Source organism: Anguilla rostrata, chromosome 3, assembly GCF_018555375.3.
Source record: "Anguilla rostrata isolate EN2019 chromosome 3, ASM1855537v3, whole genome shotgun sequence".
Taxonomy (NCBI): domain Eukaryota; kingdom Metazoa; phylum Chordata; class Actinopteri; order Anguilliformes; family Anguillidae; genus Anguilla; species Anguilla rostrata.
This window is the reverse complement of record NC_057935.1, coordinates 37,929,364-37,950,608: the sequence shown is the minus strand read 5'-3', so window position 1 is coordinate 37,950,608 and position 21,245 is coordinate 37,929,364. Positions and strand designations below refer to the sequence as shown.

At 39.9% G+C, this 21,245-nt stretch overlaps 1 protein-coding gene across 1 annotated transcript in view; it reads left to right on the top strand.

Moving 5' to 3' along the window:
* LOC135250769 (potassium voltage-gated channel subfamily H member 7-like) overlaps positions 1 to 21,245 on the top strand; it is a 97,790-nt gene that overhangs the window by 26,383 nt on the left and 50,162 nt on the right. The window contains exons 3-6 of the mRNA XM_064327414.1: positions 7,764 to 7,919; positions 15,501 to 15,935; positions 16,286 to 16,306; positions 19,424 to 19,638. Of these exons, the coding sequence (XP_064183484.1) occupies positions 7,764 to 7,919; positions 15,501 to 15,935; positions 16,286 to 16,306; positions 19,424 to 19,638 (827 nt within the window). The remainder of the gene's footprint in view (positions 1 to 7,763; positions 7,920 to 15,500; positions 15,936 to 16,285; positions 16,307 to 19,423; positions 19,639 to 21,245) is intronic.

The following is a 21,245-nucleotide window of genomic DNA, read 5'->3' as shown; positions in this document are numbered from 1 at the left end:
CTCCAAAATATGCACTGCTTCATTTCACATCACAACCTCCAAGCCAAGTATGCACTGATGTGAGCTGGAGGAAGATGCTTCATGCGCAGCTTTAGCAAACAAACTGTGGCCGCCCGATTGATCAGCAGGGATCACTAAAGAGCAGTGAGATGCAGATCCTGGCCAAATGAACCGTAACTAACCCCAGGTTGATCCTACCACCAATTTTGTCTCGCCCTCTGGGGCTACCGACCGCAGTCGGCACTGGCACATTTGGCATTCCCCAACCACACTCTAGAACAGTGGTATCACAAACATTTTGAACTACGAGAGATCGCAAACCTTGTTGTTTTCATGTGCTTAGAGAACAACAGTAACAGCCAAATAGGAAAATACCTTGACCAAGGTCAAATTGTCTTTATTTGCCTCCTGTCTGTAAGACAGACAGAAGGGTCCAGCATGTGGCAGTTTTTTTACCCTTATGTATGTGCTGTAAACATGTAAATTATGAGGGGTTACTGATACGTTGTGGTCCTCTCGCACGGCATGCCTGTTGTTAGAAGGCTATGGGCTGGGCTTAACAGTACCTCATCATTTCTATACATGCCACCTGCTGTCAGTCTTGCATTGATTTCACAGGTTGTACAGGAACGACATGCACAGGAAGGGCTGCCATCTGTGACCCACTATGGTAACCAATAGCTCAACAAAAAATAATGCCTGTGTAACCTTTTTCTAGTTGCCCACATTTCCCCAATTATTCCCTCCTTTTTTTTCAAGGGGCCAGTCGAACCAAAGCCTCGCACCACTGTTTGTCGTCAGTAACCTCATCTGCATGGGCAGCTGCGTGGGCAGCTGCATGGGCAGGTTCCTGTCAACAGACTCTGAGCCAGAGGACTTTTTCATTTCTGCCAAAGCCTTTCATTTTTGAAAAAATAAAATCAAAGCGAGGTTTGTCTGCAGCAAACACTTTGTCGGGATATATAGAAAAGTAGAACGAAAAGGGTCGTTACCCTATTTTTGCACTTAATGGCAGCATGAGGTTTCAGCTGTGCTGGAAGAGGGGAAACAAAATGTTGTTCTGTTGGTGAGGCGGCCTTACTGCTTTATTAAACTCTGTTACACTAGATTTCACCACAACATTCAAGCTGGCATGAGGCATGCATTTGAAAAGAGCCAACCGCTGAGTCTTTCATTTTCTGAAAGTCATATTCTGTGTGTGAATATGGGTGACCAGAAGATAATTTAAATGTTTTAAATGGCTACAGCTGCAGCTTTTAATATTTCAAAATACCATGAATGTGTGTGGCAGGAAGCACCTTGTGAAACACAGACAAATTTTCCCACTTTTTAAAAATAAAGAAATTCAAAACAGCTTCCCTTGCATTATTTCACATTCTGCCCTGTAATAAATACATCTGGGATGGACGACCCATTTTTTTTCTATGTGCTCATGAAATTTATGATAACGCAATCCAACATAACAGACACTGATGTACTACTAAGGCCAGAGCAATGCTTAGCCTAGCAGATTCTAGTGACTCTGTAGATTTATTTACCCCAGAACGTAGAATTTTCCATGGTGTTATTGTTATTGTTGTTGATAGATACAGGGCTTGCATAGTTTATATTATCAGGGGTCCAGATGCCTTTTGGGGTTTTCGTCTGTCCACGAGCTATAAATAGCTTTGTTTGGACAGCAGGCTTCCGAGCTCAGTATGTGGGTGCATCTGAAGCCCTTCAGCAAATGCTCATAATATGTACATGTATTTTCTTCCCTCAGGAAGGCACCGCCGCTCGGCATGTTCATTCTATGTTCATTTTTGCCACCAATTCATGCCTGGATTCTGCATTGTACAACTTGAGTTGTTTCTTACTGAATGGAGTTTTAATGAATATGTTTTGATACAAGTGGATGTGAGTGTTTTTAATGATATTTTAAAAATGGACTTTTAGTTGTACCAGCATATGCACCACCCTCTGGAGTACGTTTTTATGCGATGTGAGAAACTGTAGTAAGAATACATTCCATTAAAATATTTAGCAGATGCAGCTGCAATCTGATTGCATGCGACGTCCCATTGTGCGTTACACATTAAGTCCCATGGTGCATTGCACTTAAAGTGCAACGGTGCATTACACATAAATTCCCATGGCGTATTGCAGCCAAAATCCAGCTTTGCTGGAGCTTATACATAAGCATGATGGCTATTTTCCTTATGGGAATGGTTGTTCATATCTATAATCAATAATCAATTATAAAACTCAACATGTTGAATCACTTCACAACAGTTGAGAATTTCACAACTATAGGCAGCACAGTGTCACCCTCTCCATGTGCCAGGAATCCCAGAGTGATACTCGATAGCAAACTGTTCCTGCCTGAGAACATCATGGCGGTTTGTTGGGCGTGCAGATTCTTCTTCTAAAGAATCTGCCCCTTCTTTACCATCCACTCAACCCTGTCAGTCCAGGTCCTGATCATTTCCCACCTTGACTACTGCAACTCCCTCCTCATTGGCCTCTGCCAATGTCTCTGGCATCAGATCTCTGCAGCTCATCCAGAATTCCGCCGCTCATCTGATCTACAACCTCCCCAGACTCAGCCATGTCACTCTCCTTCTCATCTCCTCCCACTGGTGACCTATGTCAGCTCACATCAAATTCTTAGCCTTCGTGGTAGCTTTTCAGGCAGCTAAAAGGAAAGCTCTGTTATATCTTCAATAGATCATCAGACCCTGTACACCTACTGTACCAGATATTCTGTTACCACTTGGCATCTGGTATCTCCCTGCATACCTGCACTTTCAGGTCACATCTCCTGTCTGTTCTGGCTCCACAGTCATGGAATGAGCCACTGCAGTCTGGAGAGCAGAAACCCTGTCCATCTTGTTTTTTATATATATATATATTTCTCCCAATTTATTGGTACCGTTGTGCTATGCAATTCCCCATGAACTGCTGAGAATTCCCTGCTACGCAACCCCGTCAGTTGGCGATAGGCAGAAGGTCTCCACGTCTCCTCCGAGGCGTGACTCTTTTAGCCTCTCTCAATGCACCGGCCATACTCGGATCTGGCAGGGCCTGGGCTCAGTGTGCAACTGCACTGAATCCAAAGCCAATGTTTTGACCGCTGTGCCACCGTGGCGCTTCAGCCCTGTCCATCTTCTGATGGTGATTGAGGACTCATCTCTTCAGATTGCATCATGGCTCCTCTGACCTTTACATATCCTTTTTCTTTTTTCTTTATCTGGATTTCCTCGGCTAATGTTATCGGTAGACAGGTTATCTGTCCAGCTGTGCCTTCTTTTGTTGCAATACAATTTTTTGTTTGTTAGGTTCACATTACACTTATTACACTTATAAATCCTCTGGGAATTCTTGGCGATACTGCATTTTTGTATTCCATAGAATAACAGTGATGTTTTCCACTACTGTGCGTCACTCTGGATAAGAGCGTCTGTTCTTAACATAATGAAAATACACCTAATATGACTAATCAGATTGACGCGCACATAGCATGGATAGATCTAAGAACACATGAAGTTCTGGTCTTTCTGTTTTAATTATGCCTCACCTATGCAAGTAGTGCTACAAAATGCACTGACTTAAAAGCCAGGTAATGTTACACACTACAGGCGACACAGCAATATTGGAAGTACTGATCAGAGGAGAGGACTATCTCTCACTGAAGAGAACTGGTAACCTGTGAGTACTTAAGGACACCTGGCTAACCTAAACCCCCTCACCCACGGTGAGATAAGGTTAATTGCGTCTGCCACTGTGCACCCCCAAAGATGGTTAATGATGTGGCCTCAGACTCAAGTTTGCAACTTTAGGTGTAAGCACTCTCGCTGACTAAGCCACAGCCAAGCCTCCTGGTGCCATTTTATTTCGCAGATTCATTCACTGGAAATGAGGGCATTGAGAGACAGTGAGAGCTTAGATTACAGGAAGGCCGGCCTGTACCAACATGCCCGCGACGTAGCCAACAGCATCATGGACAACAGCATCAGGGCACCATAACTGTCCTCATGTTAGAAATACCCATCCAGTCTTTCCTGCTCTGAGCGCCTATTAATCAGGTCAGCATAAGTTATGGTACTGTTAAGCCCATACTGGCCTGTAGACTTCCAACAACAGCCATGCTGCCTCAGCATTCTCTAACAACTTAATTATGTTGTGTAGCATACAGACACTTCAGGGCCCTGCACGCACTCAAAATGCGCTGAACACGCACACTGGAATTGGGTCATGCTGGCCTAGTTCAACCACATATCCAACCACACTCCCAGCATCACTAGACACAGCACCTGGCCATTTTGATCTGTTCACCAGCCTACTTCTGGAATAAAGTTTCTATTCAAACTAAGTCTTAATTAATGCTACAAAGGCCAGAGCCGTCGAGCCTTCGGGCACTTTGACTTTAAAATGTGAATTATTGCAACATTGCAAATGCAATACGTTCCTCCTTACACAGCTTTTCCTAAATAGTAGGGCTTAAAATAACTGCATTGTTAGAATTCTAAAACTGAACTCATTAAAAAAATACTGGCATTTTGTGCCATTTTCTTCCCAAAACCCCCCTACCAGACAATAGGTAACAGATGCTGATACCTAGGTGTGAATGGGTTGCTCTCTCCTCCTGCATGCTATTCAGCAACTGAATGACCGATGCTTTGATTCAGTCAATTGCTGGATCAAGTTCTATCGAAACTAATTTTGCATATATAATCACACAAAATTAATTCACTGCAATCGTTTGCTGAGGAAGATTTACTTTAATTATTGACTTCAGCATGGATATCAATAATTGTAGGCATTGTAGTCATAGAAGTGATGGGTTTGTAACTCCTTGGAGATAACACCTCCGACATACTTTTAGTTTTTCAAGGAAACGGTGACTTCAGACAGACTCTGAATAGACTACAGGATGACAAAATCACGCAAGTGATTGGGACCAGAGGGAGCACTGGAATTACTGATGAATGACTTTGTCAATGACCTGGCATGCAAGCTGCACGAAAATTACTTGAAGTCAAAGACAGAAGCAGCAGCCGCCGAAGCAGCCATGGTCGCAGCGTTACCTTGCACACCCATCACTACGCAGTGTTCAGATTGGCAAATGCAGTCCGAATAAGGCTAAAGACAACTGCGTGAAATGCAATCAACTTGTGTGCGGTCCCCGCTCACACAAACAACCAAAGCTGTGCCTTCCCTTTGGAAATGATGAGTAAGGGGAGAGAGACAATACATATCAATTGAAATAGTGGTAGCACAAATGAATGACGATATTTGTATTCATGTTCTGATCACATGGGGTGACAACTTCACGGAGGTGTAGCAAAGCAAAGGGATGGGAGAAACGAGCAGAATTCATTATGACTGAAGAAATTACTTTTTTTTAAATATCGCACTTTGTATTTCTTTAACTACTTTCTCAATTCTGTGCTTTGCTTGTATTGCACATTTTAGCGCTTTTCTTAATTACATTACAGGCATTTAGCAGACGCTCTTATCCAGAGCGACTTACACAACTTTTTTTTTACATAGCATTTTTACATTGTATCCATTTATACAGCTGGATGTATACTGAAGCAATTTCGGTTAAGTACCTTGCTCAAGGGTACAACAGCAGTGTCCTACCCAGGAATCGAACCTACGACCTTTTGGTTACAAGTCTAGTTCCTTACCCACTGTGCTACACTCCGTCCGTTAATGTGTCTGCAATAAGTGTTGGTGCATTTTCCCATATCTATATAACAAAGCATTAAAAAAAACATAAAAATGTTGAAATTTATACAGTTGCGTCCTTTATTTCAAGAATATAGTTTTGAAATGTAGTGTTTCATAATCTTTATGAAATTAGATCGCTGTGGGTGCTGAAATTGATGCTGTAATGCTGGGACAGCCAGACGCTGCTGGGCGTCAGACTTGGTGGTTTGTCAGTAAAAACAGCTTTTCTAGTGTCAATGTGGTACATTCACAAGTGTAATTAAGCATTAAGAGTAGTAATGGTATGCAAGCTTGAAATTTAGACTCATCCATGCAAAATGAATGACAGATTAGCTAATTACCAACATTGGGCCTCATTCACCAAGTTTTCTCTTAAATTTGTTCTTGAGAAAGGTCCTAAGAAAAGTCTACGTCAGATTCATGACGTGTTCTTAAACCGAAGAATTGTTCGCAACCATGTTCTTATAAAGATGAATCCCATTGACCTCGTAAGTGTAAAGCGCGTGCCAGTTGTTCCTAATTAGCATAGGTAAACACCACGCCAATCCCCATAAAAGGGCACATAAAAGGAGACTGCAGGGCCATGTGCACACATACAAATCACACACAGAAATTGAATAGAAAAGTTGAGAGAGAAGTCAAGAATGCCCAAACAGAAATCTAAAGACGGTGGAGCACCGGACTCCAAATGTAAGAAAAACTTCAGTAGTTCTGAAGTGGAGGTACTGCTGCAGGAAGTGAACAGCAAATGACCTGTCATGTTCAGTAGCGTCAGTAGTGGAAATAAAATAACACAAAAAAAGATGCATGGGATGATATTACTCGTTCAGTGAACGCTGTATCCGGAGAAGGTCGCACAACTGATGAAGTAAAAAAAATGGTTTGATGTCAAATCTGCTGGTGGGAGTGGGCGCAAGGAGTTGCGTGTTATGCATTCAAACGACGAAGCGCTTCTCGTCACATTCATACCGCTAATTAAATCAACCGGCAGTAAACTGCTGTTTCAACCCGTCGCTGCACAAAAAATGTATTGCCAGTCATTTTGGTGTCACCCCCCTCTGATGGTGTCACCCAGTGCGGTCCATACCTCCCTAGTGACACCTCTGAATAAGTGTTCTCTTCTTCAACATGTCCATGTGTTTAAAAAGTGTTACCTAAGTGCTTAATTTGTATTCAAAATTTAAACATTTGCTTTTGCAGTACAGACCAAACATTGCATAATTGAAACCCCCAAAAATAAAAGGTCACTACAATGGTTTGATTTTTATCATTTATTTACAGATGAACACTGAGGCAACCATCATCTGAGGCGGAACCTGGCACCTTAATGCTTTGTAATATAACGAAAATAATTATTAAAAAATATTACAAATGATAAAAATATTATTGTAAGTTAAATCCTATAATATTATACAACTGTAGAATTGAAGAAAACACAATAACCAATTATTTTGCACAAACACGTCAGCACTCAAATGTGCGTAAGTGTGCTCTTGAGATTCCGTTCTTACCTAAGAACAAATCCCAAATGAGAAAACATGTCAGAATCTTCATGAAAACTGCATAAGTGGGTTTTAAGAAGAAAAATCTTCTTAAGAACGGTTGGTGAATGAGGCCCATTGTTATTACTATTATCATTTTTATGTTAGTTTTAAAAATGCATAAATAGAGAGTGAATAGCATATACTAATAATAAACTATAATGTCATCAGTGAGTTGGAAAAGAACACAAAAATATGTTAGCTATTTTTTTTTTTTGGAAATAAATGACCATCTTATATTTTGCAATATAGCAATATGAAGACATTTCAATTTATTAATTTCCGAAATTGGTGTTCCGTTTTATTTACGATAAATTTATGATGAAGTGTTATTTGCATATGCATAGTTATAGGCTTCAAATTTATTACGAAAATAAAATACGAAAGTAAAAATTATGGGTGCATAAAAATGTATCAGACTGTATAGTCTAAATGTGTCAGACTCTATTGTCTGAATTTGACAGACTGTATCGACTGCTGTTTAAAACTGATATCCATTTCTTTCAGGATCAGATTTTTTGTGCAACACTCACATAATCCCTGTGAAGAATGAAGAAGGCGTGGTGATGATGTTCATCCTAAATTTCGATTACGTTCTGGAAGAAGGAAGCATCGGCTCCTTAGAGAGGCTTAACCATACGTCCCCTGCCAAATCTAACCACAGTGAGTACAAAACTGGTTTTCCTATTTGTGATGTGGGCCTTGGGATTGGAGCCTCATGCATTTCACATCGGGACATGCCCATAAGCATACCCTAAGATCTGCTGCACCGGCCAGATCCTCTTGTTTTGCCTCCTATCTGCATTATGTTACATTATTCATTGGATTAGCTGGCAGCCTTAACCAGGGCATCTTCCATTGCGTACAGTGTTTATAAAGTTGGGAACTGTGTTACGGCACAAGAGCAGGCTTTGAGCCTAAAACCTGCTGGCTACAAGCCCAGTTCCCTTGTCACTGCCTGACCCTGTGATCACCGTGCTGTTTAGCTAAAAAAAAAGCAGTCCCTGTCCTGAGAAACTTGAAAATCATAATGAGCATACTGATGACTGAAAATAGGGATAAGGTAAGGGTTATAAAAACAGTAATCGTTAGGGTTGAGGTACAATCTGCATTATGTTTTAAACTGTGGAAATGATTAGTGGTAGTATTTTTTAGTATTTTATTTTTCAATGAAATACATTTTTCTTACTGACTGACACATTTCCTTTTGTTTATTTCATTGAATGGATTATATTTACTTTGTTTTTTCATCAAACATAAAAGAAAACCCCAATATTTAAAATTTATTGTTAGACATGGGGAGGGGAAGAGTTAATCCTTTATTATGGGCAACCCTACATTTTTCACTATTGGACTATGTCCTTGTTTAATTTGAATTCTTTTCTTAATAAATGACTTACAAGCAAATTTCCTCATCATTACTTCGTGTTAAGCTGTTTTTCATCTTAATAGCAGGATCCAATATTTAAAATGACTCTTCTGGCAAGAAATAGGGTAAAGGGATTGGCTTAGGTAAAAGGCTCTGTAGACTTCAAACAAATTCTAATTTGGCTTTTAAAAAAATGGCAGTTTTCCTACCCAAACAGAGCATTTGGCTTCTCTCGCCACAAAATGTGTGCAGGCTAGCCAGCCGGATTAGCCCTAATTTCCATACAGCCTTATTCACTGCCCCCAATACACCATTGCCTGCAAATTGTGAACATGTCACATCATCGGTTGCATTTTGGGCCGCATGTTCCCGGTAACCTGTCTGTTTATATTGCACCTACTTAATTGGTTGCTCCCCCATCTGGCATGGAGCGTCATTAAATGAACAGATCTGAAGTCGCAGTGAGTATATATTTGCAATTAATTCAAAACAATTCAATTAATAAAATAAACAAAATAGCCATTATAAACCTATTTTAGAGAAACAGACCACTGAAGGATTTATTGAAAAGACTAAATAATAATAATAAGTAACATTGCTAAAACAAAGTGCTAATTTACACAGGGTTCATACGTTTTAAACTACATCTGACACGACAGATTCAATTACAATTTTAGATTCAGAGAGGATCCAAAATACTTTGAACTAACATTTTAACAGTATCCATAATCAGTAATGATACTTTGCTGCTTTGTGATTAATGTCATGGCAGGCTTAGTTAGCAAATTAATTAATATCATGTAAGGAAGCGTTAAACTGAATTATATGTTAATGTTTCTCTGCTTAAATTATCAACATTCTACATGGCTCTTCTTTGTGTCTCCACATTGGAATGATATATCTAAATTTAAAATCTTTAACTGGTAACCTTCAGTTGCTAACGAAATAAGAGGTGTTCTTCAGTATTTCTATTCTATAGTTCAGCCAGAAAGATGGCTGTTTTCATGTACTAAGTATATGAATGTGAACTTAAGTGATGAACAAGCTAGAGGACCAAGCGATTGGGTCTCTCTGCAGTTTAATTTTCCTCAACTCAAAATAAGAGCAATTTTACCTAAAAATAAAGATCTGGCTTCAATTTTTTTACACACCAGAGTAGGGGGTTGGCCTGCGTGATTTATCCACCAGAAGGAATATTTACCTGCATTTGGCACTTGGCGGGTATTAATTTTGGACCCTGCCTCTGTCACTTTCCTGTGCTGCTCTGCAACCTGCACCCAACCCCTGGATGTTTATTGTTCCTCATTTCCTGAACTGCAGCAGCTTTTTGTTTGCTTAGCCAGAGTGCCAACACCATCGCTGTCCCAGGCAAATGCAGTAGGTGTGGGGCGGACGGACCTTGATGCACCAGCACTCGCAATTGTTCGTTTAATAGCAGCAATTCTACAGGTGTGGTAGGCACAAAACATCCAGGGGCTCAACAAATAATTTTATTTTTAGTTCAAGTCAGTTGGAGCAGTACCATTTCCCCTCAAGCCACCAGCTTATGGACAGTTGCCTTGAAAAAGAACATACTCGAAGCAATAAAATAATGACAAAACAGAGACTAGTTGAATTACAGAGCCTGGCAAAGGGGATGTTTTATACCTTCATGTCAGGACTTTCCTGGCAAATCCTTTGTGGTTAAATCTTCCTGTCCAGTAGCAAGCTTCCATTGGCTCCCTTGCTGATGTAGTGCCTCGTAGAACGGAGCAAGGTCATCGCTGGTCCACATTAATTGGACGGAAAAGCCTCCTTGGCTCTGCGTGCCATCAGATCAGGCCCCCTCCCAGCTTTATTAAAGCGCCTTCGCCAAATGAGAGAATCCATAATTGGCTGTTATATGAATAAAAGATCATTCACGCTTATCTGGATATCGTAATACTGTCTATGGACGGAGCCCCCTGTCTGGAAGAATCATTTAGCAGCTGTATTTATGTCCAGCTTCTGGCTCCGATTGCCTTCATTCACATTTACCGCTGCAGAAACGACACTCCCTACATTGGCCATTCACCCCGTCGAACAGCTGAATTAATTTAATGGGCAAGGTTAATTTTCCATTATGAAACGCATATGAGGAACATTGCATTCCCGTCAGTGTTGGGTCAGTGTGAACAGCAGCAGGTACGCTGGGGCTGTCCACTGGCGGTGATTGAGCTGTGACGAGCATTACGATGACAGGGAGGTAGCACTGCGCCTGCACTGCCTGGGAGCTGCGTCATTTGTCTGGTCTTCGCAGGTTTACAGTATATCCTCAATTAGGTCTATCGCCACTTCTGGGATCTCTCTGGTTTTCCGTGGTAGATGTAGTAAAACTACAAAGGCATGGCAGTTGGACTGAGGGCGATGTTTACTTAACACCCCCCCCCCCCCCCCAGTTGCATGTCAGGAGGTGTGAATGTAAAAGAGATGCCAGAGGGCATGATAATCAAAGACTGCTTCTTACCATGTAAAGCTGCAAGGCAAAGCAATACAGTGCCGAGAAACACAGTGCGGCATAATGCAGTACAGTCAGTATAATGCAAAATGGGAAGCCTAGTGTGTCTATGGCAGGAAGTACTGTGTGTGTCTGTGTGTGGACCCACGTGTGATGTGTATGCTTTAATGTGTGTTAGCCACAAAAATAATCAGATCTGTTTGCTGGGCTCTAAGACTGACAACCTTACAGTGGAGGGACTGTGTTTGAGGGACAGAATGACCAATGGATGGGGGGACAAATTAGCATGTGTGTGAGGCCCTGATAAATAGAGTCTTCAGTCCATGAAACCCATCAGCACATTCAGACTAGGCATCTCCCAGAAACACCGAAAGCACACTTCCCATGAAATATGCTTTCATCGCAGACTCATATTTTAGAGATAATGGAAGGAATCAAATCTAATTATTATTCTGTGCAAATGTATCTTTGTGTAGCATAGCAACAAGAGTGAGTGCATGTGCAATGGAGTATATTCCATTGATCCTGTACTGCATCGTGCATTGCGTCTTCAAAATTAACAGCACAACCACAGCTGAACCTTTACCTCAGATTTCGAACATCACCTTTAGAATGCTGGAGTACATTCAGTGGCCACTTCATTAGGTACACCTATGCAATACTAGGTAGAACCCCCTTTTGCTTCCAGAGCAGCCTGAAATCTTCGCAGCATGGATTCAACAAGGTGCTGGAAAAAATCCTTAGGGGGTTATTATTTCATTTGATTCGTGCTCACTCAATAGCATCATACAGTTCCTGACAGCTTTTGGCCTCACATTCATGCTGTGAACCTCCTCTTACACCTCATCCCAAAGGTCCTCTATTGGACTGAGGTTTGGGGACTGTGCAGGCCATTAGAGTAAACTGAAGTCACTGTCATGTTCGTGAAACCAGCTTGAGTGCGCTTTGTGACAGGGAGAATTATCCTGCTGGAAGTATCCGTTTGAAAAAGGGTAGACTGCGGCTATAAATGGGATGCACATTGTCAGCAACAATGCTTAGGTTTGATGTGGCATTTAAAGGATGCTCATTTAAGGGGCCTAAAGTATTAAAACATTCCACACACCATTAAACCACCACCTGTACCATACCGTGGATTTATCAAATGCTGACCCTATCATCTGCACGTCACAGCAGAACTTAAGATTTGTCACACCATATATATATATATAGTACATACTGTAAGCACAGTCCATGTACTTTCAAGTATTGTATTGAATTAAATAGGACGTTTTTCTTATAAACTGTTTCATACTAATCCTGATACACCAATTATTGTAGCCAAGGAAATTTTATTATGCAAAGTATTTCTCTCCCTGTTTATTTTAAATGGCATACACTAATAGAAAAATCTGGTTGCTTGGAAATATTGGCATGATGAACCGAGGTATAAGTAAGAGTACAGAAGTACTGTTGTCAGAGAACTAGTCTATTTTCCCCGGCCTTTTAGTTGTTTTCAACAAGACGACCACAGGAATTGTATGCCCCCATTCCAGCTGAGATAATAGAAGACAGTGGAATGAGTAATGCAGTACAACAGGCCAGTTAGCCCAGTGATGCAGAAGGCTCTGTCACTATCAATGTGTATAGATGTCAGTCCTCCTTTTTTGCTCCTACACGTACCAATAAACGGTCTTCATCATGTGCGAACATGTAGCACTTGTTTTGAAAATAAACCAGTTGCGCCATTATGGTGATTCCATGTGCATCAATGATTAACCATTTGCCATATGCGCACATGCTAGGATTTCCATATCATTCAGTGTTGAATGCTGCATATTATGTATTCATATTTCCTGAGCCACTTCTCTTTATGCTGTTCACTGTGTACAATAGAAAGTCAATGTGACGATTAAATGTCACTCTGGGTCATACTTGTGGGTATGGAGGGAAGGAGTGGAGTTGGTCTAATTAGGCTGTATTAATGAGTGCTATTATCAGCCTTGATTAAGGAAATTGCATCATGATTTTCCAGCTGTCAGTCTAGCCAGAATGAATTTGAATGTCATTGACTCTACCCTTAGCCCTCACATGTCAATATTTCTTGTGACATACAGAGTAAATATCGGTTTTGTAGTTTTGCCTCCATAATATTCATACTTTAGGAAATATTAGCCTAGGACAAACTGTGTGGACTGATATATTTATGTAGCTATTTAAGGTGGCCGACCGTTATGAGGTGGCATGCCATTCTCAATTAAATGATGCTTGTGCTGAGTGTGCGATAAATGCACTCGGGTTCGAACCGTCTGATGACTCGAAGAAGGAACAGTAACTGTAAAGAATTTCCACGTATTCCATGAACATAAAAAATGGTAAAAATGACTCTCTGCATACCTGCACTCACTTTGTGCTAAGTGTCACAATCAAAATGAAGATTCAAAAAGATCTGAAGCACACCATTTCCTTCACTGCTCTTTTAACAGGCCTTCAAAATGACTTATAATAATAGAAAATGTAGCACAAATGCCTTCTCTTGTCCTTTTCTGAATGGCAATAAAACTGCATAATGCCAACCTAAATGGAACCTGGAGCCTTCAAGCAGGGGCATAGGAGTGAGTTTGACAATTGGGGAGTAGGGGGTGGGAAGGGGGGCACATTTTCTCCTCAGCCCCTACCCCCACCCGCGCCCACAATAAATATCATAGAAAAGTACATTGGTTCCCCCAGAGCCCACTATGGGTATTAAAGATGCAGACACATGTTAGTCTCATCCATTCTCACCTGCAAAAGTTGGCTTTGTTGTTTCTTTATTGTTCTGTATGTATGTGAGATATCTCCTAGGCTAACAGTAGACACTCTCAAGAGGGCACAAGAATGAAAGTATCATGTTTAATCAACTTAGTTAAATCGTATTTAACCCTCTGGTATTGAATTGAATTAATACATCACAAATGTTCTGTTTTTAGACACATACAGTAAGTAAATCGATACATAATAAATGCTCAATGAATGTTTAATATGATGTGTTGCGCCGGATTCAATGTTGGACTGGATCCATTTCTGGACTGCTTTTGTTGCCACATTTTTGGATGAAGGAATGCTGAAAATAAATTCAGTGAAGACCACCAAATCAGTCACTGGACCATCTGACTTTTAACCTGGCTCCAATACTTTCAGCAAACATTACAATGCATTCCAGCTTCAGAAAAGTCCATTCATAGCTAGATTCATGATGGAACCTAAACCGGTTCTATTCTTTGATACACATAAAGCACCCAAAAACATAGTTAATTAATATATGTTCAATGTATGATGTAGTGAACAATACATATAACTATATAATACAATTTGAATAATGCAAACACCTTATTTTAATACGTTAATATTAATAGCATAGTATTCACGTTACCTTTCCTCCATACGACTGCAACCCTCCTCGTAATATATTGCGGTGCACAATTTGAATGGGGGAATTTTTAAAGACTGATACTTTAGCCATTCAATAGTCAGATTGCATCCTAGTGAGTCTACTGGTTGGTACTGCTCAATTTGAATGGGGTAATGTTTTAATGATTGGGCTCCATTAATAGGCCAACTGATATAAAGAGTGTAGAGAAAAAAGCATTTGTTGTTATATAGTTAATGTGGGGGAAAATGCAATTTTGTCGTGGCTCATTTGAAACTACAGTCAGTAAAAACTGTAATGAGCCTAAGACACATACGCAGTAATAGATCTATAGTTACTGAAATGTTCTGACTCAAGAGTAACGAGAGAACCAGAGTCCCATTCCATAGACGGTTCGCCACAAATATGTACCTTATGAGCCAATAAAAAAGACTTTACTCTCCACAACAAATTTACACATAACTCAATAGTCCCACCCATTTCTGGTTCCAAGAAGCATTGCTCACCCATTTACCTCGAAATATAGTGATGGATGAGTGACATCTCTTGGAAACAGGGTGGAAATTCATGGTATTAGAAAAAAGTGAGGCCTATTTATGGCATAGAAATATTTCCTTCACATTTTTTGAGACAACAACTCTGGTTTATTGTTCCAAAGAAAGCGATCCTTCATTTATTGTATAAGGAGTATTACAAGGAATATTTTCACAATATAATACATTGAATTCATTGCAAACATTGCAACAGGTTAATGGCTGAAGACTGCATTCCCTAAAAGCTAGTTTAGACATTTGTTTAGTTTGGTCTTTAGGGAACTCAAAATAAATTAAATTACATTTTCTGTTTGATGTAGCATCTGGCCATTTTGAGGTAGAGTGAAGCAATATCATTCAAAAGTATTTTTGTGTTGTGATTCAGATGGCTGTGCTATTTTTAGAAAAATTTCACAAGGGTATCTGCATGCTGCATAGAGCCCCTCATCCAAAAGTGTTTTATTTTTCACTCCTTTAGGAAAGGGACGTTTTTTCCGGTTTCGTCTGCCAGCCTTGAACCTTCTGGGCATCAGCAAACAGTCCCTCCCCCAGGAGGACCCGGACGCTGTGATGATAGACTCCCCCAAACTGAGCGACCGCTCCGTTGCCATGGAGGACTTCAAATCCGTCACCAAAGAGAGCTGCAGCCCCTCCGACGTCGACGACACCCGGGCCCTCATCGGCTCCAGCCAGAGCCCCGCCCCGCTCGACGTGTCCGAGCCCCTGGACCGGTCCTCGCCCAAACGGCAGTGGGGCAGGCTGTACCCAGACCAGCACCAGTCCACCACTTGCCTGGCCCACACCGTCTCCCAGGAGACCGTGTGCAGCATGAGGCGGGCCTCCTCAGTGCAGGACATCGAGGGCCTGAGCTCCAACTCCAAGGCCGTGTTCAGGGACCGCCACGCCAGCGAAGGTACAGCACCGAGAACCGTTTCATTAACGCACTCCCCCCACAGAACCCCCAGAGAGCGCTGAGTATGCCTTTGAACCTAACCTTTTCACACAAGTTCATTATGCACAGTTTGCTGTAGACATCACAGTGACTGATTGGTACTTGCTCTCTTCCTATATAATTTATGTCCCATGTTGTAGTATTTCACCTACGCAGATGACACCAAAGCGATATTACCCCTGCTATAAATCATGAAGACAGAGGTTACAGACTGTGTTTTATATCCGATCTTCTGACAGAGAAAAATCATTTTCCTCCGTAGTTTATGTATTCCTCTCCCTTCTTTTCAACATTATGACGCTGCATTGCAGACAATGGTCGCAATATCAAAGGTAACAGCAAGCTGCATGCACAAGCTTTTTGTCATTTTGGATTTTTGTCTGTTGCATGCACTGTTTAAAAAAAAAAAAAAAAAACCTAAACCAAGAGTAAAATGCACTTGCTTTGTATTATTTGGAATGTGAGTATTTTGAATAATAAGTCGTAAAGGAGGATCGTGGTGGTAGAAATGAAGGGGACCTGTCCTAGAATGTGAGCCTACAGTCTGCTTCTGCAATGCACTAAACTAACATAAACCTGCATGAACACGAAAAGTGGCTTGCTTTTAATTTTTATTTGACTGATAATCAATGAACCGTGAATGCTCTGTGTCTGCACCCGCTTTGGCCTGTCTTCCCGAACAGTTATTTCAGTTGCTATGACTCATAGGAGGGAAAATATTGCAGTTCTTTTTTATTTATTTCATTTTATAAATAAAATATGAGCTTGTCCCACGCAACGCAAAATACACTGCTCCTTCAATTTATGATTACTACAGCTGAATGTATATGTTAATGGATACTGAACTCGTTACAAGCTCACAATGCTTATTATGAACTAAAATGGTCTGTAGCTTTCCCTTTAAATCCCATTTATTCTCATAAACACAGTGCCAACAACCGACCAAGCATTTCAGTAATGGAGCACCATGGCACCATGACTAATAACTGCAGGGACTTTAAGAATATAAAACGATAATACATGCAATAATGCAAAAATACCCATTTCGCAAAGACGTCCACACACTACACTGTATCCAGAACTGTTTACAGCCTGATCATGAATACCCAAGGTCTTCCACAACAAGTCCCTCTGAGCTATCGCATGCATTAGTAACTCTTTTTGTGAAGTATCAGTGTACACAGGGGTGGACAAATCATAAATGCATGCTGTAGTCCTCTGGGCTACCAATCAGCCAAACCTACACAGATATATATACTGGTATAAGTAATATGAATATTGTGTTGCAAATTTACCATGTCCTTTAGTCTACCTTTCATTTTCTGACCATTAAATTTACAAGTAAATGGACCAAGTTTTTAATTTCCTAAAATTCCAAAATGATGAATGAGTCTAGTATGACACCTATTTGCTTTGTCAAGAAAATGATACTTAGTTCTAATGATGCTTGTCGAATGTTCTCAGTTTGTCTGAGGATTACATTTTAAACAAACAGAATTGTTTAATTAACTAAGACCATAGAAGGTGGCTTTATCTTATGGCCTGAATAGATCACTTTCTGACTGCACTAGCTGCTCTGTACTGTTTCCATCACATGATTACAGCATCTCCCAAAACAACTGAGGATTCAGATGAGATAACTTATTTATCTAAGTTGACTAAGAAAGGAAATAATTATTATATAATATGTCACAACAGCAAAATCACACATCTAGTGTTAGTTCTGAAACAGTGTATTCATAGTTAGTGAACTTAATTACCAAATTGGCTACATTGGCTATGATGGTACTCACACTGCTCACCACAGGAGTCTGTACAAATGTCATGAAGACAAAGACCGAATATGGCATGTCTTTATTGTGGCTTCTTTAGCTTTCATGCCATCAATTGCAATTTTACACAACTGCCAAGAGAGATGGCTGCATGACCGGTCAGGACTGCTTGAGCTAGTAAAAAAGGAAAAGGGGAACTTCAGAAATTCAAGCTTTGTTCTCTTGTCAAATTACTAATCTGTTTCATGCAGTTGGGAGCTCCTGCCAACCCATGTAATCAGGGGAGAACAAATTAAATTTCATTCTATAGAAATCACAATATCAGACAATCAAATTTTTACTGTTTTTTGTAAACTACCAGAGCCAAAAGATGATCTACTGGTAGTCCCTGGACCCTGAGCTTTGTACCATAAAACTTTGGTAGTTCGGCATAAAACATTGGTGGTCCTGCGCAATGAAACTATAGATTTGTCCACCCCTCAAGATACCTTTTAATTTCCACCTACACTCTCGTTTTACTGACAGAGGGCATATAGTCCAAATTTGAGGCTAAGATTAAAAGATATTGTAAAGCAAAGCTGTATACATGTTAAATTATTGTTTTATGTTATTTCTGACAGAAGTAATCAAAGGCATTTGCCTCACATTTCATGACATCTTTTTAGTCATGTCTTCCCTATAATACCTAAGGAATTTAATACTGGCATTATATCACTACTCTTGACCACTGAATGCTTTTCTCTTGGTCACATTTTTCTTTCTTTCTCCTGAAAAAACTAGTTTCCCGTTCCTGGATGGCAGGGGGTATGGCCTGTGCTTTTTCTCTGTGTTTACCTTCAGACCACTTAGCATGCAGTCAAACTCTTTTATTTGAATGTACTTCCTGTCCAGTCCAGTCTTTTCTACAGAATCACCCACTGTATTTCTCCTTCAGCACTCCTTGAAAAAGGGAAGTGGTGCATTGTGGGACTGTTTTTTGGTGGATAAGCCATTTACTGCTGAGTCTGCATCCTGCCAACGCATGCACCACCTGCTTCTCTTTTTCTCCAATACTCACCTGTGATGAGTGTGTGTGTTGATATAATGCAATATTTAACTGTGTAATTATAAGCGACATAAACAGGGCTTTGTGCCACTTCTACATTCCTATTGTAGAAGTATTATTGTGGTGTAATATATATGTTTTCAATTCACCATTTCAACATTTTATACGTAGATACAGTGGAAGGGAGCAATAATAAGGGGAGTAATAATTTTACATGACTAATTTCTTCAGTCAGGGAGTGGAAATCATTTTATAAAACACATCTATTTTATGTTTCATTTTTGAATATATATTCAAAGGCATGTTTATTAAACGTTTGGTCTAGTTTTTGTAATCTATACATATACGCCTGTTAATGATAAGAATGCATCTGAATTTTGACTTGAAATGTGCATTTTTAAAATGTTATTTTGGGTTATTAGTTGCATTCGAATTCAATATTGAATTAGTTTCCTTGTTTAACAAAATAAGTTTGTAGTGGGTAGTGGAAGTGAATGTTAAAAGTACTGCCAGGAAAAGACTGGTAAAGAGACCAACACCTAGCCTCTTCTATTCCTACCCAGGCAATATCAGTGTAGGTTCCCCTGCATTCCTTGCTGCATTGCACCTTCATGCATCCCTCTGCTTTTCAGGCCCCTTCAACCATATCAAATCTAGTCTGCTGGGCTCGACGTCCGACTCCAACCTCAACAAGTACAGCACTATCAACAAAATCCCGCTGATCACGCTCAACTTCTCTGAGGCGAATAACGAGAAGAAGGCGGCCTCTCCCCCATCCTCTGAGAAAACCATTATTGCACCAAAGGTCAAGGACAGAACACACAATGTCACAGAAAAGGTCACTCAGGTAAGAGTGATTGCGCATCACTGTTTTCTGACTTGATTTTGATCTTTAAGACAGGGTTCATCTTCAATACTGTGAACAAGTATTTATATGTACCAATACAAGATTTATTATGATTATTATTATTGTTGTTGTTGTTATCATTTTATGCCAATTTTCTCCCAATTTCCAATACTCAGTTTGTGTGTGTTCATGCTCATCATTACAGCCTCCTCTATTATCACTCAAAACTAGCTTTCAATGCATATATAAATATGGCTTGAACTTCTACAATATAAGCATTAGAGTTCAAGCAAATTTACAGAGTTTTAAGGTATTTAAGAGGGCTGTGTAGATGTTGAAATACATTTTAAAGCTTGAATGAGTTTGAATCAATGAGGTGTAGAATAGCATTGAGGTTCTTAAAGGCAACAGGCAGAATGATGTATTGCATCATTAACCATCTAATGGAAGAGGACATTGGCATGGAAGTGAGGATTAAGTAAAATGTGTTTAAAACAAAGATTTTACAGCAGTTTTAATTGCATTCGCTTAATGTTCACCACTCTGAATAGAGAAAACAAGCAGCATCAACAATTAAAACACATCACTTATCCAACACGCAAAATAGATTTTATTTAATTTGTTAATTATTATCAAAGTTATCAATTAAATCACCAAATTTATTGATAGGCAAAGCAACTTGTTAGAGCAACTTTTATGAAAATGTAAAACTCACAACCAGATTAAAATTGAGAGATTTAAGTTAAGATTATGCAACTCTACGTTTAAAGAAAAAGGATGACTACCGTAAAGAAAAATAATTAATAATGTCACAGACATACACAAGTTATAGCCACAAAAAAAATGAATGAAGGAAAATAGCAAACCACATCTTGCTCTTCCAAGTTAGTCCAAATACCACCAAGATAAAAGTTCCAAAACCAAAAGACAGCCAAATATTCAAAAAAGCCAGCGATGAAAATGTAAAAATGTCAGGTGAGCTGTAAGACAAAAATGTTAGACACTGCATACCAGATGCCAAGAAGCCCATGGCCCAGATGCAAGGTTCAGATTCCTCAGAGCAGATATCAACACCCAAATTTAAGCACCAAAAAAAAAGTTTTTTAAAAAAAAGCCCACCTTTTATGCTGTCACTAGAGGGGAGGAGGGGGGGTAAGGGAGCATGGCATGGTTCCTCTGATTGGCTGAGATTTTGAAGGGTGGAGGTGTGTGTAGAAGATGGGTCAGACAAGGACTGTATTATTTGAAAGCTGACAAATTTGCTCATAAAAATTTCCTTATGTTGTTGGAAGCAAGGCTAATCATTATATTATTATAAAAATATTAATTAAAAAAACATGGACTGTACTGCATCTAACAAAAGAGGTGACAAACCATTGTCAAAGCCAGCCAGTTGTAATACCTACCTTTAGTCAAAATATTTTCCATGGAACAACCAAATCACACCGTGTTGGTTTCCACTTTAAAAATGTCAACAATCATCGATCTCAATGAAATGTCACAGTTTGCATTCAAACTTAAAATCAAAGGAACATTTTTGCAGCAGGTCTTTATGTAGCGTTCTCTGATCTCTGGGTGTCCTGTGTCTCTTCAAGTAATAAAGTAAT